Source organism: Manis pentadactyla, chromosome 7 (genome assembly GCF_030020395.1).
Source record: "Manis pentadactyla isolate mManPen7 chromosome 7, mManPen7.hap1, whole genome shotgun sequence".
Taxonomy (NCBI): Eukaryota; Metazoa; Chordata; class Mammalia; order Pholidota; family Manidae; genus Manis; species Manis pentadactyla.
This window is the reverse complement of record NC_080025.1, coordinates 26,808,570-26,835,998: the sequence shown is the minus strand read 5'-3', so window position 1 is coordinate 26,835,998 and position 27,429 is coordinate 26,808,570. Positions and strand designations below refer to the sequence as shown.

General features: G+C 47.6%; 1 protein-coding gene across 1 annotated transcript; it reads left to right on the top strand.

Annotated features, from left to right (window-relative positions):
- The first annotated feature begins 817 nt into the window (after positions 1 to 817).
- Positions 818 to 14,983, top strand: PLPBP (pyridoxal phosphate binding protein). The gene is made up of 8 exons (XM_036899175.2): positions 818 to 950; positions 2,841 to 2,948; positions 3,024 to 3,059; positions 3,571 to 3,646; positions 8,398 to 8,532; positions 11,985 to 12,127; positions 12,577 to 12,675; positions 13,612 to 14,983. The coding sequence occupies exons 1-8, from the start codon at positions 852 to 854 to the stop codon at positions 13,741 to 13,743; spliced, it is 828 nt and encodes a 275-aa protein (XP_036755070.2). The 5' UTR covers positions 818 to 851; the 3' UTR covers positions 13,744 to 14,983.
- Positions 14,984 to 27,429: the final 12,446 nt, after the last annotated feature.

Here is a 27,429-nt window from a genome sequence, read left to right as displayed (position 1 = left end):
ATTGCCCAGAGTTGGGCACACGAGAGACGAGAATTGGGCCGAACCGGCGCTGCGCTCCTACTGGACTGGACAGCCGCCTGCGCCCCACCCGCTAGGCAGCACCAGCCCCACGTCTCCAGCGCGAAACCATACTCTGGGCTTTGCAAATTAAGAAAATATCCCGTTTTCCTATCGGTTACAAGTTGAAACCTTATTTTGGACATATTGGGTTAATTAAAACGTAAAAATTGTTTGGCTTTAATTATTCGTATTAGAAATTTTGTAATTGAACATGCCGATCGCCTGATATTCCTATAGAACGCCTGGTCTAAAGGATGACGAGAAAGGAACCAGACATTTAAGTCAGGCCGTGTTCTTTAGCAAGTCTGTTTCACAAGAGTAATCTGAGACACCAGCCCTGTCTCCCGCCCTGGCAGCTCCCAACCATGGTCCCCGCGCACGGAAAATCTGAGTCCCTGGCTCCTGGGACGCCGGGGAGGGGCTACTCTGTGAGGGAACAGGACCCCGGGAACACGCCGCGCTTCTGGCGTCAGGAAGGTCCATTGGGGGCGACAGCGTCCGCGGCTCAGGCAGCAAGAATTCGAAGGCTAGCCGGGGGCACTGGAACGACGCAGGCGGACTTGGCACGCGCGTCCCCACAGCCAGAGCCCCAGCCAGCCACCTGGACCAAGGGCCTGCTGACCAAGATGGCCGCCCGCTACAGCGCTCTCGCGCCGCCCGCTGCCGATTGGGCGAGACCCCTCGGTGGTGAGCGGTGATTGGGTCACAGGGAGACGTGAGCTGGGCGGGACCGGAAAGCGGTCTCAGCCTTGGGGTGCCCCGGACGGGGGCTCGGTGGGGGTTCCCGGGGAATGTGGAGAGCGGGCGGCATGTCGGCGGAGCTGGGAGTCGGGCTCGCCCTGCGGGCAGTGAACGAGCGCGTGCAGCAGGCGATGGCGCGGCGGCCGCAGGTGAGGAAGGGGACCGCGTGGGACGGCGGGCAGCAGCTGTGAGGAGGGGGGCGCCGCGTGGGAACGGGTCGTCACGATGACGCAGAGGGGTCTCCCGGAGGGCGGAACCCTTCGGCAGCCTAGGCGTTGGCGCGGGCTGCAGAGCCCCCCAAACGCTTGCGGAGATGACTCTGCCAGGTTTTCTGAAGGTTGACTTAGTTGGAGCAAGAAGTTTCCGCCGCCCGGGAAAGTGACCTTTGCCCATCCCGCCTCGTGTAGAGGCCAACAGCTTAGCGGACTCGGGAAGGGCCAGGCGCCAGGGGCTGCAGGAGAAGACGTCTACTGCGAGCACCCAGCGGAGGCCGCATCTGCCTGAGATCACGTGTGTTAGCGTCTGACAGCTAGTAGATGCTCAGTAAAAGTCATGTCCGCCCGTAGGCGAAGGCGAGGGTAGATTGGCCCGACTTGGAGGCACGAGAGCTGCACTTAAGGGTCTGGGGCAGGAGGAAGCTGACATCCAATCCCAAGAGCTTAAAGGGCGATTTCCCGCTACCACCTCCCCCAACCCGCCTTATATTTTGTTTCCTCTTGGAATTTTGTTAGACCAGAAGTCCACATTCTGACCCTCTCAGTGCACGTTTAAGCGAATGGTGTGGGATAAGACATACCTGAACAGAGAAATCGGATGTTTCTGATCAAGCACTCATGGTGTCAGAACTCAGAATGCTGGCCTGCCTGGAGACAGAAGACCTGTTTTAGTCGTCTTTGGCTACTAATTAGATGTTTCCTTGAACAAGTCACTTAACTACCCTGGCCCCGAGTTTCCCTCCCTATCTACATGGGCAATAGAATGAGCTCTGATTGCACCGAGCTCGCTCCTGGCGTTAACATTCTGTGATTTTCAGTGACTGTCCTGGAAAGACTAGGGATTTCCCCAGGAACCATCACTGTGGGAGGTCCCCTCAGCATCACTCTGAGGGGATAGATGGGCTGCCTGTTCCACTTCTCTCTCGGGAAACCATTGATTCATCCACATAATCCTGAGAGTTGTGACGTGGTCTCATAAAAAGCCAGTAATACCACCCTCAGAAGGAAGAGGGAACTTTTTGCTAATCTGACTCTTCAGACCCTGCAAGGATACTGTCATTCTGTAAAAATTGCAGAAGGTGATGGGGTACCCGAAAATTGAGCTGTTTAAGGGTAGGTGAATCTCCTATTGCCTCTGTGTGTGTTTAGAGTGCAGGGAAGCCCCACTGTTTATTAATGGCCATGAGGGGCGTGTTGGACAGGCCTCATCCTGAGTCCAGAGCTTTCTGTGTTCCTGCCTCAGCTCTGGCACTGGTTCTTGATTAGACTGAATAGTAAATTACATAGCCACCCTGAGCAGGCCACTTTTTGAGAGTTACTGGGGACAGTATTAATAATTACACCCGTACCAGAATGAGTTTCAAAACTGTTAACCTTGGCGTTTCAGAAGCCGACTGACCTCCGTTTTAGTTAGAGGAATGCCTTTCCTTAAGCAATTCTTAAGCTTCCAACCTTGAGGTGCAAGAGAATCATCTGGAGAGTTTGTTAAAAGGGAGAGACCGGAGAGGTACTCAGGGGATGCTGATGGAGTGGGTCAGAGGCTGCATTTTAAGGAAGTACTGCTTTTACTTACCTGCCCAGCTTTCCTGAGAAAGAAGTACCTTTTGTTAGATATTAAAGAAGCTAACATTAGATTTAGATGCCATGCTTTTGAAAAACATGATGAACATTATTCAAGGCTTATCTCCCTGCAGCGTTAGGAAAACAGAGCTTACCAAATGCTAAGGTAAGATCTATGCCATCTGTTCTGCAAGATCTATCTTACAGAACGTATTGGGATGCTATTCCCGAACATTCTTTCATCTGGCTCTTTCCCTCTGGCAGGATCTCCCAGCCATCCAGCCCCGGCTAGTAGCAGTCAGCAAAACCAAACCTGCAGACATGGTGATTGAGGCCTATGGTCACGGCCAGCGCACTTTTGGGGAGAACTATGTAAGAACCCCTTTCCAAACTGCCTTTGGAAGAGTGGTGATTGACAGGCTTCTGACTTGTATTTTTACTCTTTAGGTTCAGGAGCTACTAGAAAAAGCATCAAATCCTAAAGTAAGTGGGTATCTGAATTTTTTAGTTTGTATCTAAATCTTGGCTCATCGGTTGAAAATTAGACCCATGTTGGTGGCTGAGTTTTAGATTAGAGCAGGAGGTTGAGCTGGGGGTGGAAATGTCTGTGCATTCACCTTGAACCCCAAATATTTCTCAACTAGGTTTTCTTTCTTTACTAAGACTATAATTGTCTCCATTATGGTTTTTTGGATATGGTGATTTTAGGAGCTTGCTATAGTCTTGGATCCTTTTGAGATTTGAAAGCTTTTATTGGTTCATCTTTAAGTTTAAGGGGTGATACCTGAAAGATGGAGGGAGTTGATGGAAACAAGGAAAAGAAATAGAATAGAAGAAGCCTTAGATTTTTCTCTCAGTATCCTTAGGAGCCTCGCTGAGGATGGTGGAAGTGTTTTTTTTGCATAAATTTGAAAAGTCAGAAGAGAATGTGCAAGGTATTTGTGCCAGCAGGGCCTCCGTAAAAATCTAAGACAAACATGGTTTTTCTCTTCAGATTCTGTCTTCATGTCCTGAGATAAAATGGCACTTCATAGGCCACCTACAGAAACAAAATGTCAACAAACTGATGGGTAAGAGAAATATATTTGTCCTTTCCCTTTAAATAAAAGGCTAAGTAAAATATAATAATAATATACAATGATACAAATGTAATACAGTATAATTAAATACAGTAAATAAAGTAAAATTGTTAATTTACTTCAGAAAAATTTAAACACATAAAAATGACCTGCAGAGATCTTGAGTAACTGAATGTTTATTTCTCTCAAGGGGTCGTAACTAAAATAACCTGTATTTATTTTTTAAAATAGCTTTATTTTGAAGTATCATTGACATAATAAATTACATATATTTAAAGTATACAATTTGATAAGCTTTTATTTATGTTTGTACCTGTGAACCCATCACAACAATCATTACAGTGAACACATCCATTATCCCCAGGTTTCATCATGCCCCTTCATAACGCCTTCAGCCCACTCTGTCCCACACCCTATCCTCCAGTACTGCTTACCTGCCTTCTATCCCTATGGATTAATTTATATTTTTAAGAGTTTTATATAAATGGAATCACAAAGTATTTTTTTGTCTGGCTTTCACTATTTAAGGTCTCATCCTGTTGATACCTGTATCAGTGGTTCACTCCTTTTTATTTATCCATTCACATTTGGGGTTACTTCTAATTTTTGGCCATGACAAATAAAATTTTTATGAACATTTGTGTATCTGTCTTTGTCTGGACTTTTCCTTTTCTCTTGGAATAAATACCTGGGAGTAGAATAGAGGAATCATATGATAAGTATATGTTCAACTTTTTTTGAAATTGTGGTAAAATACACATAACATAAAATTTACCATCTTAACAGTTTTTAAGTATACAATTCAGTGTCATTAAGTACATTCACATTTTTTGCAACTATCCATCTCTAGAACACTTTGTCTTGCAGAACTGAAACTCTGTACCCATTGTGTGCATTTAACTTTTTAAAAAACTACCAGACTGTCCTCTAAAGTGGATGTGCCCTTTTACATTCCCACCAGCAGTGTTCAAGTTTCCTCCACATCCTTGGCCACACTTAATATGGTCAGTCTTTACATTTTAGCCATTCTAACAGATGTGTGGTGGTGTCTTTGCATTTCCCTAATGGCTAATGGTATTACACATCTTTTCACATGTTTGCATCTATCTTTTGGGATGAAGTATCTACTAGAGTCTTTTGCCTGTTTTCGAATTGGATTCTTTCTTTTGACAAGGAGACTTCTTTATATATTCTGGATACTAGTCCTTTATCAGATAAATGCTATGCAAATATTTTCCCTCAGTCTATTGCTTGTCTTTAAATTCTAGTGGTGTCTTTTGAAGAGCAGAAGTTTTTAATTTGATGGAGTCCACTTTATCAAGTTATATTTTTATAGAATATGCTTTTGGTGTTGCATCTAAACAATCTTCCCCTATCTTAAGGTCACAAAGGTTTTCTCCTATGTTTTCTTCTAGCACTTTATAGTGTTCAGTCTTATATTAAGCTTCGTGATTCACTTTGATTTTGATATATGGTGCAAGGTATGGGTTCCAAGTTCATTTTTTTACATGTGAATGCCCAATTGTTCCAATCTCATTTGTTGGTAAGACTGTCCTTTCTCATTGCACTCATTTGCTTGCACCTTTGTCAAAAATCACTTATCCATGGGTTTATTTCTAGACTCTCTACACTGTTCCATTTGTCTACTTTCTACTTGTCTGCTTTTATGCTGATAGCATGCTATTTTGATTTACTGGAGCTTTGTAATAGTCCTTGAAACTGAATATTGTTAGGTCCCAATTTTCTTTTTCAGTTATTTTGGCTCTTCCAAGTCCTCTGTATTTCCATACCAACTTGGCAATTTCTACCCAAAAAAATCAAAAGCCCTGCCAGGAGTTTTATCAGGATTGTATAGGGTGTATAGATCAACTTGGGGAACATTCTCACATACTATAAAAATACTGACTTTGCCAATATATTAACAATGCATAGCTCAGCATTTATTTAAGTCTTCTTTAATTTTGTTCAGTAATATTTTTTAGTTTTCATTGTGCAGGTTTTCTTTATTAGATTTATCTTAAGTCATGTATTTCGATGCTGTTTGTTAAAGCTGTTACTGCAACTTCTGATTGTCACTTGTACATAGAAGTACAGTTGATTTTTGTTTATTCATCTTGTATCCTGCAACCTTGTTAAACTCACTTGAGTAGGGATTTTTTGTACATTCCATATAATTTTCTACATAGATAATCATGTCATCTGTGAATAAAGAAAATGTACACCTTCCTTTCCAACCTGGAGCCCTTTTATTACTTTTTCTTGCCTTTTTATACTAGCTAGGACCTGCAGTACAATATTGAGTAGAAGCACTGAGAGTGGACATGCAGGTTTTTCATGGGTGTTCTCTATCAGAAGGAAGAATTTGCCTTCTACTCCTAGTTTGCTGACAGGTTTTATCAGGAGTAGATGTTCGATTTTGTCAAATGCTTCCACTGCCTCTATTGAAATGATCATGTGGTCTTTCTTTTTTAGTTTGTTAACATGTTGAATTACATTGTTGACTTTTAAATGTTAAGCCAACCCTGTATTCCTGGGGATAAACACACTTGGTCTTAAAGTATTACCCTTTTAATATAATGTTGCGTTTGATTAGTTAAGTTTTGCTTAGAATTTTTGTGTCAATATTTACAAAGAACATTGGGCTGCAGTTTTATTTTAAGGGGTTTGATATCAAGATAATACTGGCCTCATTGAATGACTTGGGAAGCATTCCCGCCTCTTCAATCTTTCGGAAAAATGTGTGTGGGATTCATATTATCTCTTCCTTAACTGTTTGGTAGAATTCACCAGTGAAACCTGGAGTTTTCTTTGAGGGAAGATTTTTAACTATAGTTTCAATTTCATTAATAGAGCTATTCACATAATCTATTTCTTCTAGGGTAAGCTTTGTTAGTTTATAGCTTTCAAGGAGTTTGTCCATTTCATCGAAGTTAACAAATTTTTGAGCATTGGTTGTTTGTAATATATCTTTATCATCCTTCCAGTATCTGTGGATGATGTCAACAGCTCTGTAGTGATGTCAGCTCATTCTTGATATTGGTAATTTTTATTTTATTTTTTTTTCCTAGCCTGTCTGCCTAGAGGTTTATCAATTTTATCAGTCTTCTCAAAGAACCAGTTTTTAGTTTCATTTATTTTTCTCTATTGTTTTATTATTATAATATGTTATTTGTATAAACAAAAAGAGTACTGTGTCATGGTATTTATAACACATAAAAGTAAAATGTATGACAATAGCATAAAGAATAAAAAGTGAAAAATGAAAGAATACTATTATAAGGTTCTTAAGCTCTATATGAAGTAGTATAACACCACTTAAAGGCAGACTGTGGTAAGTTAAACTTTAAAGCAACAATAAAATAACACAATAGCGAGTTAGCGCTGATAAGTCAGGCAAGGAGATAGAATGGCGTATTAAAAAATATGTGAACTGATATTCATTTGGTTTTGTAGTAAAAACTAAGAAACAATCTAATGTCCATTAATAAGAGTAAGTCAAGTAAATTGTGATCATCTGCTCTGTGGAATGATGCAGTTAGAAAGCACCAGTGGCTATGTGGTTCTGTTAGGAAAAAATCTCCAATACATATCTCTAACTGGAAGCAGGCAACCCATTGAACATTTAGTGTGATCCAACTTATATGTTTTGTTTTTTTTTATTTACCTAGAGGTTTATCAAGAAATTGTACATGTGGCTGTGTGTGTGCTTCATTGGGAAGACATACACTCAGCAGGCTCTGGGAAGAGGCCTCATCCCCAAGGTGTCAGCAGCAGTTTCTAGGGCGAGAGGCTTTGACTTTTTTCTGCAAGTACTTCTATATTGCTTAGTTTTTGTTTTTTTACATCAAGCATGTATACTTTCTCTTTTTAAAATATGTTTAAGTTTAAATATATTAAGTTTTAAAAAATATGTTTCCTAGCCTGAGTTTAAATTCAGGACTAAGAATATGGAGCTTGCCTTAGTTTCAAATCATAGCTCTAATAATTGTTAATTTTTTACACTTGAATAAACTTTATTCTTTTTGGCCCTCAGTCTTCCCATTTGTAGAATGGGAATAATAGTAGTGCTTCATGAACTATGGTAAAGATTAAAAAGAAAGAATGCATGTAAAGGGATTAGAATATTGCCTGGGAGTGGTAGTGTTCAGTAAAAGGAAGTTACTGAGTTGCTTCTGTCTTTGTTGTTGTTTGTCTGAGGCAAGACTAACATTTCACTTCACAGGCATCTTTGGAAAAGAATATGGTTTCCGTGACTTCCGTGTCTCTCTTAGCTGTCGGTTTTCAGGTCACTCTGAGATCCTAGTGCACCCCACCCCCATCCCCTTCCAGAAAGTCTGTGACATGGTGACATGACCAGCAGGAACTTGGCCTCCCGCTGGTTATCCTTTGTTCTCTGTCCTCCTGCCTGTTTCTCTCCATGTGACCTCAGATATAATCAGATCAGGTCAGCTCCTAGGAATCTCCAGTTACCAGCTTCTTGAAGCACACACATACGCAAGCTGCCTGATGTGGTGAAGTCCACATTTCCTTTCCTGTTTCATCTTCACTGATGAGACAGTGACAGGCTGACATTCGAACTTCTATCTAATAAAATTGTCGCATAAGTCTTAGCAGAACTGAGACTTCACTGTCTTTTTCATTTCCTAGGAAATTATTTTTCCAGCTGCAAGTGAAAGATTTGTTGCATGTTGCTGGCTGCAGTAGGGTGAGTGATAAATTTCCTTACCTCTTTCTCATTACAGCGGTGCCCAACCTGTTCATGCTAGAAACTGTGGATTCCATGAAGCTGGCAGACAAAGTGAACAGCTCGTGGCAGAAAAAAGGTTCTCCTGAAAGGCTCAAGGTTATGGTCCAGATTAACACCAGTGGAGAGGAGAGTAAGTGGCCAGACCTGAAGCACAGATCTTTCTCCCCTTACTATGGTTGAAGCTTAGGAAGAATGGCAATTCTGGTGGCACACATCTGATAGCTAAGGTTATAGGAAGGACCACAGACCTTTCAGTAGACTTTATGTAGGATCTAGATGGCAGAGTGATCTCCAAGCCAGTCCACATATAATTCTTTAATGTATCATGGTTTTGTTACTTCTTAATTTGGGGGCGGGAGCAGGACAAGAGGAGTCAGGGAGGGAATTGTGACTTTGATCTGAAAATTCTTAAAACTCACCATCACTCCTGAAAGAAATTGCAAATTACATGGACTTAGCATGACAGTGGGAGAGAATAGAATGAAAAATCATTGCAAGCACCAGTTCGTGAGTATCTTTAAGAGACCTGGGTAACGGAAGATGACTGGTTAGCCAGAGACGGGTAAGATTCCTCAAGGGAGGAACAACCTAAGACGGGCACAGTCGCAGGGGGGCCATCAGGTGAGAAATTGGGGATCAACAGAGGTGAGGCTTAGAACCTCACCCCCCCTGTTCTGAGAGAAATCTTCTGCATCCGTGGATGTTTTATTGCCCTTGTCTAGCTTGGATTAACACATAGTCTACAGGCACACACCTAATCATCTACATTTGCTCTCTTACAACACTAAACTAAGTTTTCTACCTTTATCTTGCATCTACCTACCACTTCAGCATTTCATTTAAAATAATAATAATAATAATAATAAAGGGAGAAATGTGGGATCCACATATAAATCAAGTATAAAAATCAAACGAATATTCATATTTGACCTGATTGTTTATAGTTCATAATGCGTGATCAAAACCGAAAGTTTCTATGATGACTGCGCTTGTACTGTTCACCATGTAAGAACTTATTCACTATGTAAGAATTTGTTCACCATGTAAGAACTTGTTCGTTATGCTTCAGAAGATTGGAGACTGACGAGAATTAGGCTTGGGGTGGATTAATGATTGTGCATTGAGCATTGACTCCCCTATACAGAATTTTATCGTTAACAACCATTTAATCAATAAATATGAGAGATGCCCTCTCAAAAAAAAAAAAAAAGAGAGAGAGACCTGGGTAAACAGTGTAACACAGTGAAGAGAGCATGGGCTTTGAAATCAGAGTGGCCCTGGGTATGAGTTCCACCACCCTACCAGCTTGCTAGCCTCGGGTAAGTTACCTAACCTCTCTGTACGCCAGTTCCCTGGTTTGGCAATGCTAACATGATAGTGCCCACTTCAGAGGGCATACTAGGAGTGGACATAATGCAGGTAAAGCTGTTGCATAGAACCTGCACATCGTACTTGTTCGCTAGTTGTTAAGAACAAGCGAACAAGTATGAACAGAATGAACAAAACAGCAGTAGACTCAGAGACACTGAGAAGGTACTGGTGGTTAGCATGGGGAGAGGTTGGAGTCAGCATGTGGGGAGGGGGATAAAGGAACACAAAAATCTCAATCATAATGTAAGCTGGTCACAGGGATGGTAGTACCGCATGGAGAATAGAGCCAGTGATTCTGTAACATCTTCCTACGTTGACAGATAGTCAACACACTTGTGGGGGTGAGGATTTAATAATGTGGGTAACTGGTGAACCACTGTGTTGTATACTTGAAGCCAGGATAAGATGTATATCAACTACTTCAATTAAAAAAAAAAGATACCAATGAAAAAAAAAACTTACCAAAAGGGAAAAAAATTGTGTACAGATCTGTCATGTGTGCACAGTGATCAAAGCACCAGTATTCCCAGATAGGCATCTGTTGTCCAGATAGGCCCTGGAGTTGGGCCGCCTGGACTTAAATCCCATTTCCGCGGTTCCCAGTTGTGTGACCTTGGAAGAGATGCTTAGGTTCCCTGTGCCTCAGTTTACTCCTCTTCAGAATGGAGATGGTAAGAGCGCTCGCTTCTTGGGGTTATTGCATTAAATGAAGAGCTCTTAGCACTTGTGCCTGGACTCAGTGTTTGGTAAATTTTAACGGTTATCATTACATATACCTGCACCCAGATTGTACGTTACGGGCATACCTCATGTTACTGCGCTTCACTCTGTTGCACTTTGCAGTTAATGCATTTTTTACACTTGGAGGTTTATGACAGCTCTGCATGAAGCAAGTCTATCTGCACCATTTCCAACAGCATCTGTTCACTTTGTGTCTCTGCATCACATTTTGGTAATTCCCACAATATTGCAAACTTTTTTCATTATTATTATATTTATTATGGTGATCTATAACCAGTGATCTTCTTTTTAGTGGTCTGAATAGAAGATCAAACCAGCCACACATCTCTGTAAGCCCAAGCCCAGTCCAGAGCAAATCCCAACTGTCTTCAATTCTGTGAAGGCTGAGAGAGGGGAGGAAGCTGCAGGAGAAAAATTGGAAGCTAGCAGAGGGTGGTTTGTGAGGTTTAAGCAAAGAAGCCCTCTCCACAACAAAAGTACAAGGTGAAGCGGCAAGGGTTGATGTAGAAGCTGCAGCAAGTCATCCAAAAGAAGCTCTAGCTCAGGGAATTAGTGAAGGTGGCCACAGTAGACGGCAGTTTTCACTGTCAGTGGAACAGCCTTCTACTAGAAGATGTCATCTAGGCCTTTCATAGCCAGAGAGAAATCAGTGCCTGTCTTCAAAGGACAGGCTGGCTGTCCTGGTAGGGCTAGTGCGGCTGGTGACTTCAAGTTGAAGCCAGTGCTCCTTGACCATTGTGAAAATCCTGGGGCCCTCAAGAATTACGCTCAGTCTGCTCTGCCTGTTCTCTAAGTGGAGCAACAAAGCCTGGATCACAGCACATCTGGTTACCACATGGTTTACTGAATATTTTAACGCCACCAACATTGAGTGAGGACCCTCTCCTAGGAAAAAGATTACAACTTGCAGAAAGCCCCGATGACTGGTTAGCATCTTTTAGCAATAAAGTAATTTTAATTAAGATACATTGTTTATTTAGACATAATGGTATTATACACTTGAAAAATTATAGTATACTGTAAACAACTTTTATATGCACTTGGGAAACCAAAAAATGCATTTGACTCCCTTTATTACACTATTGGCTGTATTGCAGTGGTCTGAACTGAACCTGAAGGGTCTCCAAGGTCTGCCTGTACATTATTAACAGAGGTAAACCTAACATTTACTCCAGCTCAAGTCTGTGACATCATTTCTTGGTGATTAGCTATAATTTTCCCTGATTAAAGATGGAAGTGAATGTTCTTAGCATCTCCATTTGATAAATGAGGGAAAAACAGTCTCAGTAACCCTTAGAACTACCAAACAAATAATCATTTGCTGCAGACTCCTCCTCCATTGTTGATTGGCAAGTGCAGTCAGATTTTGCGAACATACAGGGTTCCTCTATATTGGTGTAAATGTATACTATGTAATAGATACGTTTTTTACAATTTTGGTGTAAGTGTCTTTGGTTTCTTTTTGTGAAGGTAAACATGGCCTCCCACCTTCAGAGACAGTAGCCATGGTGGAACACATAAACGCCAAGTGCCCCAGCCTGGAATTTGTGGGGCTGATGACTATTGGAAGCTTTGGACATGATCTTAGTCAAGGCCCAAATCCAGACTTCCAGGTACTGGGGGCTGAAGATGCAGGGGGTTGCTTATGTGCTAAAGAAGCACCTGAGCTGAACGCTGTTCTGGGTTGGCTGTTGTAGTGAACTTCAACATCATCCCAGATGTTGCCTGTCAGGCATTATACCCTCTTCTGAACTCTTATCATAAGAAAAGGAGAGAACAGGTTCCCAAAACCTGCAGACCTTCCTCAACTCAGTTTGAACCTGGCTGAAACAGTCTTTAGAGACAATGAGCTCTTTCTGCCTCTCCAATAACTGACAGTTTCCTTGAAAGTCAAAGAGTTTGCTTAAAAAAAAAAAATCCCTTTCAGTAACTTCTGGCAATGCTGACAGACCTTGAAACCAGGAGGACTAAGGTATCCTTGTCAGAGATACCCAGATTCAGCCCCTTTGCGGCATCCTTGGAGAAGGCGAGGATAAAGCAGGCGTCCCATCTGTCTCGTCAGGTGTTGGTGTCCCTCCGGGAGGAGCTACATAAACAGCTGAACATCCCTCCTGAGCAAGTTGAGCTGAGCATGGGCATGTCCGTGGACTTCCAGCATGCGGTAAGTGTCCCCAGTGCCCTTGTCTGCCTCAAGGGCAGGGTCCAGAAGGCCATGGCGAGAATCAGGTTTTGCTGGAGAAACCTTTGGCATGCCTCATTGTAGCAGTAGGGCACCCAGGATCAGTGGTTCTCAAATACTATAACATCCCCTCCCTGCCTGCTGTTTTTTTGAAATGAAATTTGTAAACTTGTAGCCTGACACATAATTTTATAAAACTCAGTACAGTTCCCTCACTGGAATCTAAAGGAAAGTAAGAAATAAAACTATAATTTTTTTAAAGGCATGTTAGTATGTACATGCTGGGGCATGGATATTTATCAGGAAGTCATACAAAGTGGTGTGATGTTCAGTCTTATGTGTAGATTCACTGTGAAGGCAGCAGCTGTAAATACATAATGATAGAGGTGTGCTGTATTGCCAACTCAAATATGTGACTTTCTAGAACAGCAAATAACTTCAGAAAGTTCCAAAAAATCAAAATATAAGCTCCCCCCCTGTGTATACAGTAGTGGCATTCCTGGAAAACTCCATATATTAAAACAGTAAAAAAAAAGACACTTTCTGTGTGTAAGTAAAACGGAATTAGATCCTGTGCTCAAATCGTTATACGGAGGTTTTCGCCTACCTGACCGTGGAGCATTGGAGCAGCATGTGGGCCGTAAGACAAGCCTTCACTGTGCTGCCGGGCCCCACCCAACTAAATACCACTCATAATCCCCAATCACTGTGAGGACCAAAGAAAGCCTTCCTTATTTCCTACACACCCCCAGGAGATAGTACTGCCCCTGAGAAGCACGGCCCCATAGTCCTCTTCAGCTCATGATCACCGTTCTTCATAGAAGCCTCTTGAGAGCCAGATGAGAGGAACAGCTTCAGCATTTGCTGCATTTCATTATTTTCAGCTCAGTCCTCAATACTTTCCCTGCTTTTTCACAGATTGAAGTAGGATCTACAAACATCCGAATAGGAAGCACCATTTTTGGAGAGCGCGATTACTCAAAGAAACCCGTCCCAGACACGTCCGCGGCAGACCTGAAGGCCCCGGTGGAGGTGACACAGGCACACTGAGCCAGCGGGCGGCCAGCAGCAGCTCCCTGGCTGTGGGCCTGTCCCGGAAGACTAATTATGCACTCACCTGGGTTTTCATTCTGATATCCCCTGGGTCACAGCACAGCCATGCGCTCTGATCTGCAGGGCCTGAGGACCAGGTGTGTTGGTGGAAACCATCTGTACTCAGTGTCTGACATAAGAAGCTTGCTTCACATAGTGGCTTTGGATTGGATCTGAGAAACCCATCATTTCTGCAGAACAGATACCAAATCAGTAGCCAGGGAGTGAGTTCAGTATTGAATCCTGAGCCAGGGCACCAGGCCAACGCATGAATGCCTTTCCCAGGTTTAAATTTGGCCACTGATGCCTGTAGTCACCAAAGTCAGAAGGACTCCCATTTGTCATTGACTTACTCCCTGTGGTTACCAGCTGCACACAAAGCCCTGCTGAGAAATCATCTCTGCTGCTCTGGAGCAAGGTGATTTTTGCCCCCAATATCCACTCCACCCAGTAAATATTTGTCTGCACTCTGGGGTGGCAGGTCGGGTAACTTGAGGAACCAGCTCAGGTTAATTCTCCAAACCAAGATTGTTGTGGGTGAGAGTTTGTGTCATGGGCCACCCAGCAGTAGTGACCCTGAAAATGGCAGGTAGCACAAATGGGTGTTCCCAACACCCTCCTGATGAGACAGGACTTTGAGCTTTTCCCCCAGGTCCCACAGCTATGAGAATTTAATGATAGGATTTCTCTTTCACTGTGATCCTCTTTAGGGTGATTTCTTATCAAAGACCAGTGAAATCTCGTAGTTCCCCAGAAATGAAAGATTCCTTCAAGGCTGGTTCAGGCTCACAGTTTCAGAGAGGCCTGGCTCTGAGGCTCCTGTTGCTGAGGACGCTCCCAGGCATGTGGGTGTGCTGCCCCACCACCTGCCCGCTGTATTTACAGGCCAGAATTGTGCAACTCTTCTCAGTTGTTACTCAAGTAGCAAGATCTTCAAAAACCAGAAAGCACAATCCTCAGACAGTCAGGACAGATGACTTCAATCTGGGTGGTGGTTTATTTTCTAGCTGTTTTTTTCTTATTTATTCAAGCCCCACTCTTTAATTTTATGAAATAACTTTCAGAACATGACACCGCTGCTGAATGTAATTTTGTAAAACTTAAACCATTATGATTCCTGGACTGTTTCAGTCAAACTATAATGTGATATTTCAGAGTCTATTTAATAAAAATGTGATTTTGAATTATACCATCTGCACCAATTACAAAGCGATTAGAAGATTTACTTTCTGTGATTTGGTTCAGTGCCTGAGGATCACAGGAGGGGCACTGGAACCAGCAGGAACGGCTGTGTCCGTCAGGTGGCACTGTGCCAGCCCCGCTTGGGAGAAGGGCTCCCCCTGGGTCATAATGCAGCCCAGGCCACGCTGTGGATGAAAGAGAGATTCCGAACTTCTAAGGGCAAGAAAAGAGTGGTGACATCTGAGGAATTACACAAATGAAGGGCTGGTCACCTCTTGCTCCAAGAACCTCTGTTTTAAATGGCCTCTAGAGGGCGCCGTTGGCTGACCTGCAGGCTCCCAGCAGGCAGATTCCTTGGCCGACTCACCTCAGCGTCACCCCCTTCTTCATAGGGCAGAAAAAGGCCTGAGGACAGTTTTCCCGAGTGGTGGGCTGCCTCCTGCAGAGCCACTCAGCTCCTTCAGACCCCTCATGTCTTTGCTAACCTGGCCAAAGGTCCTGAGCATGGCTGTGGAACCTTTGGGGAGAGGTGAAATGGCCTGAGCAGTAAAGAACTCTGGCTATTGCCGGGAAATGAGAACAAGGAATGAGGCGAGCCAGGGGAGACTGAACCGAACCCAGATACGGCAAGGAGGTCCAAGTAAGTCTGCCCTGTGCCCCCCCAGCAGGGGGGCCTTGGGCAGAGGAAGCTGAGCACCGCTGCGGCGCCCTCTTCTACACCCAGTGGGCCGGCAGGTCTGGGCACTTGCAGCGTGTCATCAAACCGGTGAACGCCTCCTGAGTTTCCTGAGCCACACACACAGCATGCTGCCCTGGGTCAGACCCACCCCTGCAGCCCAGCAGCTCCTGACAGTGGTGTCGGCCTCAGAAGGCTTGGGTGCTCAAAGCCTCCTAATCCATCAAGACTTTGTCCTGGGGAAGCTCCTCAGAGATTCCAACCACTGCATCTCTTAACAAAGCACCTCCTACTATTCCCATTGCACGTCCCTCCCTGCCTTTTTAAACATTTGTGGCCCTGCCATGTCTCCCCTGTATTCTCTCCTTTTACCCTTAAGACGGTTGGTAGGGTCATTAAGGCTACTTGGCAGTATCCCTTTGTGGACAGGGCACTGAGGCCCAGAGAAGGCTCAGGACACTCCTGCCTGAGGTCAGGGTGAGTGGGCGGCAGGGCAGGAAGTAAACTCAGCACTCTTAATTCCCGATCCAGAGCTTGATCACCGTGCCAGACAAGGAGGACCTTCTGTTGTCTCAGGCTGTAACAGTTGCTAAGCAGCATATTCTTAGGTTTATAGGCTGAATTTAAGAGACCCCTATATCCAATAAAAGAAATGTATGTTTTTAGTCTGTTGTAATTGTTGGGAACTGACCCATCTTAATGCAGGACAAACTTGTAAACCGCAAGCAGTGGGGATGAAAAGGAAGGAGAGAATTAACCCAGCCTGAGTGGACTTCACCTTCCCCTTCTGCCATCGTGTTCCTCCCCCAGGGTCAGACTGTCCCTCTGGCTGCAAGGCTTAAAATGTGCAAAACTGTGCCTTCTCCCTCTAGAGCTAGACTGGCGGGGAATTCTGGGACACTCTTAAAACCCAAGACATCTTTATTTCCAAAAAGAAGTCACCCATGCTCCCCACCAAAGCTCTAAAGGAAGAAGGACTCGCCCACTGATTCCTGAAGGCTCGTGATAAGGGTGGATATCGTCAGTGGTGCGATTGGAAATGATTTGCTCTGGGAAGTAGTCTTTACCATGAAATCAGTTCAATGCTATTACATCAGCCTCATGACTAAGGGCATAAGAATCCAAACTGTCCACCAAGACGGTTTACTAATCTGCCCCCTCTCCTGGAGAAGCACAGAGATAAAGAAAAGGGTTTCTATTTCACCCAGTCTGTATCAAGAGGCAGATACTAATGGCTGTGTGTGGTTGAGTAGCTATTTGCAAGATAGAGGGCTCTTAAAACTTGAGTTCCTCTCCTACAGTCACTTCAAGGGACCTCCGATCTAGCTAATCCTTTTTTCCTATAAAGTCCAGCACAGCTGAGTTGAAATGACATGTGGTGAGGACAGCTGGGACTGGTGGGGGTGGGGGCGATGTTTAGCCCATTTCTTGTATTTAGAATAAATTTTACAAGCTCAAGCTCCTGAGCTTTGAGATCACAAAGGAGCACGGGCGCCACCCTTTGAATGCCAGAGTGGCTTCTCAAAAGGTTGGTTTGCTGACTGGCATGCCAGCACCTACCCCCACCCAAGCGCCAGCGGGGCTGTGTGGCTCTCCAGCTTCAGAGCTAAGCTGGACGCAGCTGCCAATCTTCAAAATAAAATCAATGTGTGACCTTATTCACCAGCTATACCGAAGAAACTAGCACAAGCCCTGTAGCACAAGCGAGGGCCAACTTTGAAGCCCAAAAGGGAAGATGAGAAGTTGGGAGAGAGAGAAAGGGGAAAAAACTTGGCTGGACATGAAAGGTATCTTGCCTGTCTGTTCCCCATTAGATGCAATTCTCTCGCAATCTGCAGGCTCAACATAATTCTTTTGACCAGAAACTCTCTGGAGAGATAGTGTCAGAAGGAAAAACAAACAGAATAGCATCTCTGACAGCAAAGTCACTCAAAAACCTATTTGGGAGGGTGGGGAAGGGGGGAGATGTCAACACATAGGGGCGAGCATTTCTCCACAGACAGCCACATGTGGACACATGCTTACCCTGCGATGGGACAAGGACAGGGAGGCTGGTGTGCAAGGTGAGGCCTCCCCAGGAGGCAGAACCCCAAGTCCTCTACCCTGCTAGCCCCTCTATGCCTCAAGATCCACCTTGTCTGGCTTTCTCAACTGCCCTCAACACAAAGCCCACAACACTGGGCTTTTTGCAGCCCCGTGGTGCGCTGAGAATTCAGAAGGATTGCCTTAGAAAAAGGGGGTCCCAATGTGTTCTAATTCTACTTTCCCATTTCTGACCACCTCCAGCAGCCAAAAGCTGAGAACCCAGCTATCCCTATAAGGTGGCAGCCAGCTCTCCAGGCAGCAAAAGCCCACCTTCCCCCAACCCCTTCAACCTGCCTTTGAGCTTAGCCATTTAGTGTTTGTGAAGCCAGGCCCCACCCTCGCCTGCAGGAGCCCAGGGAGTAAGGACTCCAGAGTTGGGGGTGCAGGGCGGGTGAGGGTGCAGTTCTGTGCTCAAGTTTCTGGGGCGGGCTTCCTGTTATAGGAGAGAAACTTTTTTAAAGGAAGAAAAACTAATCAGAAGAAAGCAAGAGTTTTCCCTGCCTTTTGGACTTGTTTATTACTAGGATATCTGATTTCAGCAGAGGAAGCCGGCACTGAAGCAAGGTTTTTATTGGCCGTGAGCAAGAGGAATTCAGGGTTTGCCTTTGATTTGACTTCCCCAGAACAGGAGGCACATGAGGAGTGCTCACTGCTTTGATGGAGCAGCCCAGTCCTTGGGGGCCCCCAGAGCGCCCTGTTTCTGCAGCCCTGACTTAAAACAGAATCCCCTTGGAGAATGAAGGTGGAGCAAAGGGCCCAGAGTAGAAGTGGCCTCATTAACATTTCAGAAAGCAGAGCAAAATAGCGGACAGAAGTTACCAAGTTCTGCAGTTGGCTCCAGGGCAGCAGAGGCTGTGCCGGCTGCCCCCCTTCCTGGAGTAGGGACCTGGAGGAGGGAAGGTCTGGTCTTGTTGAAAGCAGTGTCTCTAGCAGGCAGACCGAGGCAGGCTGCAGTCACAGGGCCGGGCCTGATGGTTTCAGTGTGTGGGGAAGATGAAGCCAGAGATCTGCAAAGGCAGCCTCAGCCAACAGTGCTCCTCAGCTCAGCTGGGCTGGCCTCTGGGGAGGGCGAGCACCAGCTGGGCCTCAGGCTCCAGGAGCTGCTCATTCCCCAGGGCTCCCCACAGACACCTTCAAGCACAGAAGGCCTGTCTGGGGTCTGGAGCCCCCACCAGCCTGTTCTCACGCTAGCCGGCCTAGCCTTCCTGCCTCCTGTGGGCTTCCAAAGCGGGGCATCCTCCACTGGAGGCACGGGTCCCTCCGTTTGGACACCCGCCTCTCTCCCTTTTTTCCTCTCTGTATCCCATTTCCAACTGCTTTGCCCTGTGACACCGCATGCCCTTCCCCCACCAACTGCTGGGGCCAGGAGAAACCTTGTAGCTGAGATCTCCAGTCCCTGCTTTGCTTTGCCACTCAACCCATCAGTTGGCAGGAGTTTGCTGGTGAGGGTGCTGGGAGCCAGGCCTGCTTTCTGGTCGTACAGCTCCCTTCCCAGCCCGGCTTTGTTCCCCAGGGGCTGCGGGTCTACCTGGAAGCAACCCCCTTCCTCTCTCCGGGTGTGTGCCTTTGGCACCGGTCACAGGCCTGTGTTGCAGACTGAGCACACCCTCGGCCGTGGTGTCGGCTGTGCCTAGCAGGGCCCGGCTCACCTGTGAGGCCCAGGCCCATTTTGGTGGCCACTGTGCCCTTTGGAGTTTGGACCTATGAGCAGAGGCCCAGAGCCCAGGGCAGGGGGTGGGGAATTCGGAACAGGGCGCTCACTGTGTCTGCTTCAAGGAACCCAGGCATCAAAAGGACTTTATGCAGCAAGTTTAAGAACATACTCACAGGGAGAGGAGTTGCAGGAGTAAAAGTAGATGGGTCTGGCTGGAGGTGAGGAGCGGCTGCACGCACTCCTGCACATGCACACACACACATGCACACGCACGTGCATACACACACACACTTGCACACGCACATACACAGCCATCATGCTCACTCCAAGCCTCTGGCACCAGTCTGTCTGAGTTTGAATCCCAAATGTGTTTCATATCAGCCAAATTACGTTGGACCAAAGATTTAACCCCCTTTCTACCTCAGTTTCCTCATCTGTAAATAGGGGTGATTTAAGAACGACTGCCTCATGGTATTTGTTGTGAAGTTTAAGTGTGATCAAGCATGTAATGTGCTGTACACAGGACCTGGCACATAGTAAGAAATCAGTAAACATTAGCAACAGGGCACTGGCCCCAGCTTGGTTGGGCTTTTACAGTCTGTTTGAATCTCCATGGAGAGCTGGGGTGGAGCTTGATGGACAGAGCAGATAAGAAGAGTCAGGGAAAACTGCTGCTTTCCTTATAAATGAAATATGATCCTTTAAGGCTGAGGAGGAAGGAGACCCTCCAAGAAGCAACTGAAGCTCAGAGGGCCCATGACAAGCCCACCTCGGGGGTGTCTCCCTGAATACAGCTGATAGATCGTGGCTGGATGCAGGGGGATGGGAAGGCCCAGCTTCCCCTAACACGCTGCCCAAACATGGTCACTCAGCCTTCCCGCCCCGTCCTTGTAGCTGTAAACTGCAGACCTAGCTAGGGGCTGGGGCATCCAAACAGCAAAATCAGCCCACAGTGAAACCAGAACTAGACACATCCTGCAAGGGAGAGCCCACTCCTCCCTCTCACTGGCCCTCCCGGCCCAGGGCCCTGGGGCTGGGGGGGCCCCAACACTCCGGGCTTGTCTGAGCCAACCTCTGCCTCTCCTCCTGCCCAGACTCACACCTGCAATGTCTCCACCAAGTGGCTTTTTGCTCCTCTAGTTTTCCTCGGTGTTGCCTCAGGCCTGCCCGGGTTGCGAGGGGCATGTGACCTCCGCCCTGGGCCAGGGACACCAGAGATTGCTGCCCGTGCACACCGCACCTAGGTGCAGTGCAAGGCAAGGGGCGGCAGGCCAGCAGAGCCACCCGGAGTCCCCACTGAGTTGACCCTGCTGTAGCCCAGAAGGGAGCAAGGCCACATGAGCCCACCCCAACTCTTCCACACACACACACACTCATAGGCACACTCGCATGCACAGACGTGCACACACACACACACGCACACAAAGGCATGAACATCTTACTTCACCTTGTTGAGTTACGACATTACCCGTGAGCAAGAATAACAGCCACACACGGGGCAGCGGTGAGGATTAAGTGACATAGAGCCCACGAAGCGCTCAGCGCCTCCATAAGTGTGACTCTTGTTCTCCACATTTTTTCTGCAACCTGGAAGCCGCATACCCACACACCTGCGGAAGAACGCCAGCCCCCTGCCACCTTCCCTCTCCTCCGCCCACCAGCCCCCACACACACTCTTCTGGCTGGTGTTGCTTTGTCTACTCTGGGGACAGTCTGACCCCAGGGCTCAGGGAGAGGGGCGGTGGCCTGTGACAGCTGCTTGGGGGACATGCTAGGGGTGGAGAGGTCCCTGGGGGTGGGGAGGCCTAGAGGAGCAGGCCACAGAGCCCAGCGAGCCCCAACCATGGCTGCCTTTGCCCACCAGAAAAGGCCCTCCCCCTGCGACCTGATGAGTGGAGAGGCCTCCTGAGTCCTAACCCGTCTGTAAGACCCGGGGCAACAGAGATGGGCGCTCTGAGGAGCCCGAGAGCTCGTGGGGGTGCCTGAGGGGCTGGCCAGGGAGAGGAAGCGAGGGGCCTCAATCTCCCACCCCTTTACTCCCTCCAACATTATGGTCTCTCCCGTGTCTCCAGCATCCAGCTCTCCCCTGCCCAGGGTGAGGCTGCTGGCCTTCCCTCTGCGTGGCTGATGCCCACTGACGCTCCAGGTCAGGTAGCCGGCACTTCCTCAGAGAGGCCTTTTCTGGCCCCCCATGGGCACTGAAGGCCCCCTGCCTTCCATGGCACTTACACAGCCTGTCATTCTACAGGCATTTGTGTCCTTACCTGCTCATTCACAGCCTTTCCCACCATGGGTTTTCTTTTTTAACCACTGTATCCCCTGTACAGTGATTGGGCTGAATTCTTGATTTTCTCCCTAAGTCTTACCCTTCCTGAGTCTCCTCCAGCTTAGCAGATGGTGAGTCCATTCTTCTCATAGCTTAAGACAAACAGCTGGGGATCATTCCAGACCCATGTTCCTCCTGCCCAGCTGGAGTGTGTCAGGGAATCTGCTGGGTTCGGCTCCCGCCTGCGTCCGGGGTCCAGTCTCTCCTCACTCCCTTGACGTCCTCCTTCGTCCAAGATGCCAGGACAGTCTCCACTGCCTGGCCTCCTGCTCTCACACCTGCCACCCTCAGCACAGCAGGCAGAGAGGAGGCGGAACCATCTAATTCAGGTCAGATTACTCCTCTTTTCAAACCCTCTAGGCTTCTCTTTTCATTCAGAATACAGTTCAAATTCCTTCCGGGTCCTTCAGTGCCCTGCATGGTGGGGACGTGGGGCCAAGGGTGCTATTTCTCTCCCCCTGCTCACTCGCTCCAGCTCCCGCAGCTCTGGTCCCTTATTTATTTCTTCCTTGACTGGGCACAGCAAGTGCTCCCCTACCTTGCTGCCACTTGCTTGTCCCTCTGTGTGGAATGCTCTGTCCCCCAAAATCCACATGACCTGCTCCCGCACTCCCTCTGGACTCTGCTCAGAGGCCACCTTGTCCTTCTTTATTCCCCCCCACTGCTTACTCTTGCTTCATCAATCTTCTCCCTGTCTACTAGATTTTATATACGTGTTTGTTTGTTTACATATACTCTGTCTCCGTCTGCTATCCTGTTAGCTCTATGAACAAACTCTCTTTTGGTTTACTGCTGTATCTTTGTGCCGGAAACGGTATCTGGCACATAGTAGATGCTCAACAAATGTGTTTAAAGAAATGACTCAGACCTCAGTAATACTTTGTTGAACAAGATAAATAAACATCTCTTCTATTGGTTAGGCACTAAAACCAGCTGGGAATCATAGAAATAAGGAAGAGAATTCCCTCTTCATGGACTTTTCATTCTAGTGGAAGAGTCAAATATGTAAACAATGAACTACTACCTAGGATAAAACTAAGTAGGTACCAAGAAGAAAAACAGCACCCAGCCCTCATAACATTGACTGAGTGCTTGAATGTGCCAGGCTGGGGTGTTCTCCAACAGCTCCTGAGAGTCCTACAATTTAATTCGATTTTGACACTGACTCCTCAGAGTTACACAGACCCCACAGGGTAAAGGCTCGGTGCCACAAGCCTGCCCCCACTTCCGACGCCGGCTGCAAGTCTCCGGCCACCTGCACTTGTGGCAGACCGGCTATACATCAGGAGTGTTCATGAGCCCCTCTTAAGTTTCTATAATTTACTAGAATGGCTCCCAGACTCAGGAAAACACTTTACCTACACTTGCTGGTTTATTTTTAAGATGGAACTCAGGAACGTAGCCAAATGGAAATGATGAACATGAACAGGGCAAGCCATGGGGAGAGGAGATGGAGCTGCCACAACCTCGCCAACTGGGTCACCTCCCAGCACCTTGACGTGGGCACCAATCCAGAAGCTCTCTGAGTCTCATTGTTCCAACGTGTTTATAGACCTCAAACTCCAGTACCCACCACCCCACTCCACAATGTGTTTCCAGTGGGTGGCACTGAAAGTTTCATACCGCTAACCACTTGGTCCTTCGGGTGACCAGCCACATCCTGGACGGAGTACCAGCCGAAGCCATCTCACTAGCATAAACTTGGGTTTGCTCAGAGATGCCTTATGAACAACAGAAGACACACTTATCACTCAGGAAATGCCAAGGGTTTAGGAGCTCTGGGGTCAGGAACCAGGATACAGACCAAATCTATTTTTGTATCATACCACACAGGCATCATTTACATGTAGTTGACTTCATCATCATCATCATCATCATCCTCGGATGTCAATACTATTTTTATCCCCCATTTCACAGATGAGAAAACTGAGGCTCAGCAAATTAAATGACTAGCCCAAAGTCACATGATCAGTAAAATGGAGAGCTAGAGTTTGAATCCAGCTTCGGAAGCCATGCTCTTCGCTACTGTGCTCCAAGCATGGAAGGTATTCCATCACCTGGGAACATGTGAGTAAATTCACTGAAAGGGTGAGTCAGCTTTTAATAGACAGAGATTATGACCCTTTCCTGTGGCAGTGTCTTATATGTGGTCTAATCTGAGCCCAAAGGGAAGTACTTGCAGGCCCAAATATTTACCTGGGAGGCTTCCCACAATTCTTACTCATTCCTCTGGTTGAGACATGAGGATTTCTCTGTCATGAGCACCCTGTGTGGCTGCCCCAACAGGACAGGTGCTTAGCACAGTCCCAGGTGCAGGAGGTACAGGACAGGAAAGAAAGCAGAGAGCTTAGAGGGCCTCCCAGGAGAGCCATCCTGGGAGGGAGAGAGGTGGGAGAGTGGGAGTGGTTTTCACAGGCCCTGTGGCCCCCCCATCTGTCTAAACTAAAGGAGCCCCATCACATTGACGTTATCAATCCAATTATGGGCCATTACCTCATCCCCTGCTGTCCTGGGTCTGTGTTAGGGTCTTGCCTCTGAAAGGCAACAAGGCTCAGAGGGAGCTAGAAAACATAAGAACTAACAGGGGTCACCAGGGGTCACCGGGGCTGGCTGGGAGGAGCAGCACCTGGGACCTGAGTCTTATCGCTGCCACCTCCGCTCACCTTCTACACCTTCCCGCAGACTTCCTACCCCTTGCTTTCTGAGACCGGCATACTGAGGCTCCTTCAAAAGCATTGCCTTCCTCCACTCTGTTAGAAGAATAAGGGCAGGGGGCTAGTTCCAACACCAGCCATGGTTTGGACACAGGGATCTTAAAGGTTTGGCTCAGAGAAGGCCAGGCAATCAAAATGAGAAAACCTGAAGTGGAAACGAAACTGGGTGAAATTGTTGAAAGCCCTTCCCATCCTAGAAATTATAGAGTAGGACGATTAAAAATGTAGACGCTGGAGCCCAGAGGCCTGGATTCAAATTCTAGCTCCATTACTCCCCAGCTGTGTTTCCGTGGGACTTCACCCCCCAGTTCCCTGCCTGTTAGAACAGTCATCCCCACCCTGCTGTGAGGACTATATGAGCTGAGTCTTGTAAAAGGCAGTCCACAAGTGCCTGCCCCATAAGAAGCACTCAGGAAGTAGATTTTAGCTTTCCTGAAGCTCAGGTACTTCCGTGACAGCTCTGGGGGCTACCAGCATCTCGGAGGGAAAGGACACTGACACTTTGACCCCATATTCCACTCTCAGCTGCTCCTAAATTGGGGGTGGGGGTGGGGTATCTGGTCTATAGTCTGGTAAGAGGCCCCAGTCACTCCTTTGCAAGGGAGAAGGAATCAGCATTGAAGTTGCAGGAAAGAAAGAGGGTGGCTGGCAGCTAGCACCCACAGAGGCAAACTGCCTTTGAGAGGGTCACAGTGGATGTGAGGCCCCAGACCCTATAGGGAATAATCATGGCCTAGTAGAGTCCATGCCCTAGACTGGACCAAAACTTTTGGTAAGCCACCTCCGTCTTGCTTCAGTAGGGTTAATTCAGCCTGTGTCTGTTATCATGGGACTTAGCCCTACTCCACTGAAGAGTTTATCACACACTATTAGGGTGTATTTAATTGCTGAGATCCCTAGGCCAATTTCCTGAGGCTAGGAACTAAATTGGACTGTCGTCTATATTCTAGCTCAAAGAAACGTTGGACAGAAAGATTTTCATTCCACCCGGCACCTCTGAAGACAGATTAGCAGGAAGCTTCATGTGGAAAAGCCTTGAGTGGCTCAGCGAAATGAACAGACAGGGAACCGGGTGAGTTCCCACCCCTGGCTCTTTACTGCTTAGTGACTCGGTTTCCTCATGCAGACTGTAAAGTGGGGAAGTAACTCCTGCCCATTCGCCTCCCTGCGTGGGTACAGAAGCCAGAAGTGATGGCCAACAGGACCGAACAGCATTGTGTAAATGTCTCCACCCAGCACCTCATTCCTTCCTACCTGTGGGGAGGCACCTTCTTCTTTCATATCACTGGAATCAATACAGCCTCAGAGAGTGGGTGTCACAGGGCAGTTCCTTTCCAGACTTTTGAGTGTCTTGATTAAACAAAAAGAAATGACACAAGAGTTGTGGCACCCAGACCTAGGCCTGGCCTCCTCTTTCCCGTGAGTCTTGTTCGCCGGGAATGGGAGGGTTGGAGGGCTGACCCTGCCAGTGGGCGGAGGCTCCTCGCGACCCTGCCTGAGGAATGCAGCCTCCCGCCTGCCGCCTGCGGAGGCTCCTGCTGGGGAGCCATTCCCCTCGCTCTACCTCCATTTGCAACCTCTATTTATTTATCTTTGGAAGTCAAGCAACCAGAGCCTGCAGCCAGGAGAGACTTGTGGAGCCAGAGAGGGAAAGTGAAGAAGCCAGTGTCTGGGCCCGGCGTCTGGACCGTCGGACAAGGCAAAGGAGCCGCTTCCCTGCAGAGGGGGTGGGAGACTCAGCTGAAAGGCCACCATCCTGGAAAACGTGCCCACACACCAGGAGCTCCAAGAACACAGAAAGAAGGCGGCTGTCCTTTGTACCGTTTTGGTGCTACAGTGAAGGGTGTGGGGCGGGAGTGCTGCCCAGGAATCTCCTGACCCAGACAGCCTGCTCCTTAGCAGCAAAGGCTCTTTTAAGTGGCAGAAAAGTCAGCCTTTGTGGGGAAACCGAGGAAGCAGACATACTGGGCCACCCTTCTCTTTTCCCTCTGCCCCAACTGGTTTCCCAGCTTGCATGACAGTCCATCTAAGACCGTCAGGCAATTTTCATCCTATCCCTAGCTGTTGAGGTCAGACCCTGCCCCAAACCACTTGCCCTCTCCCTATGGAAAGCCCTTGCACCCTCCCTGTCATTCTCATGCCATCGCTTACATTCACAGACAGGGGGCAGGCGGGGCCCATGCTGACCCCAGAGATCAAATTCCCCAGATTGTTAGGGGCTGTGTCCAGAGCCAGAAAGAGCTGTCTAGAAAGGGGTCCCGTGGCTCACAGCTCCGAGCTCTTTCTGTACCCTCCACCTGGGCACACATCCCTGCTTTTCCTCCTCTAGGCTCTCATTCCCACTGCCCCCCAAACACACACACACACACACACACACACACACACACACACACACACACACACACACACACACTGGGATGTGGAAAAGGTAAGAGGCCAGATCTAGCCAGTCGCCTTGGCCTTTGACCCCTTCTTGGCCGAATGACATGCACTCCCCACCGGGCGAGGTCAGTGTCAGCGGAGGAGGGTCTGAGCCTCCGTAGACTCCAGCTTGTGTCCCGCAGTGGCTGGAGCAGGGCTGAGATTGAGGGCCGCTTCCACACTGGCCCATAGGGTCAGGGGCCAAAGATAGCCGAGCCTCAGCAACCTCAGAGTGGTTAGCGAAGTTCAGTCCCGAACAGGGGCACCAGACATCTCTGGCCAAGCCCGCACGTCAGTCAACTTCCCAGAAGTGTGGGGAAGCAGCGAGCAGGGAGAGTTTTGTGAAAACGTGCTGGCAGCTGGCTTCGAGGTCGGGGATGGTTGGTGGAGAGGAAGAGTCGCGGCTCGGAGAGGGGCGGGAGGGAGAAGGAGCCTGGCTTCGGGAGGGCGCAGGGCTCCCGCGGGCCGCACGCGGGCTTGCCCACTTTCGCTCCGAGGCGGGCAGCGGCCTGGCTGCGCATCGGGAGGCGCTAGGGCCTCGCGGACGGACGAGCGGCGAGGGGAGGGCGCCTCTCGGGGGGCGGGC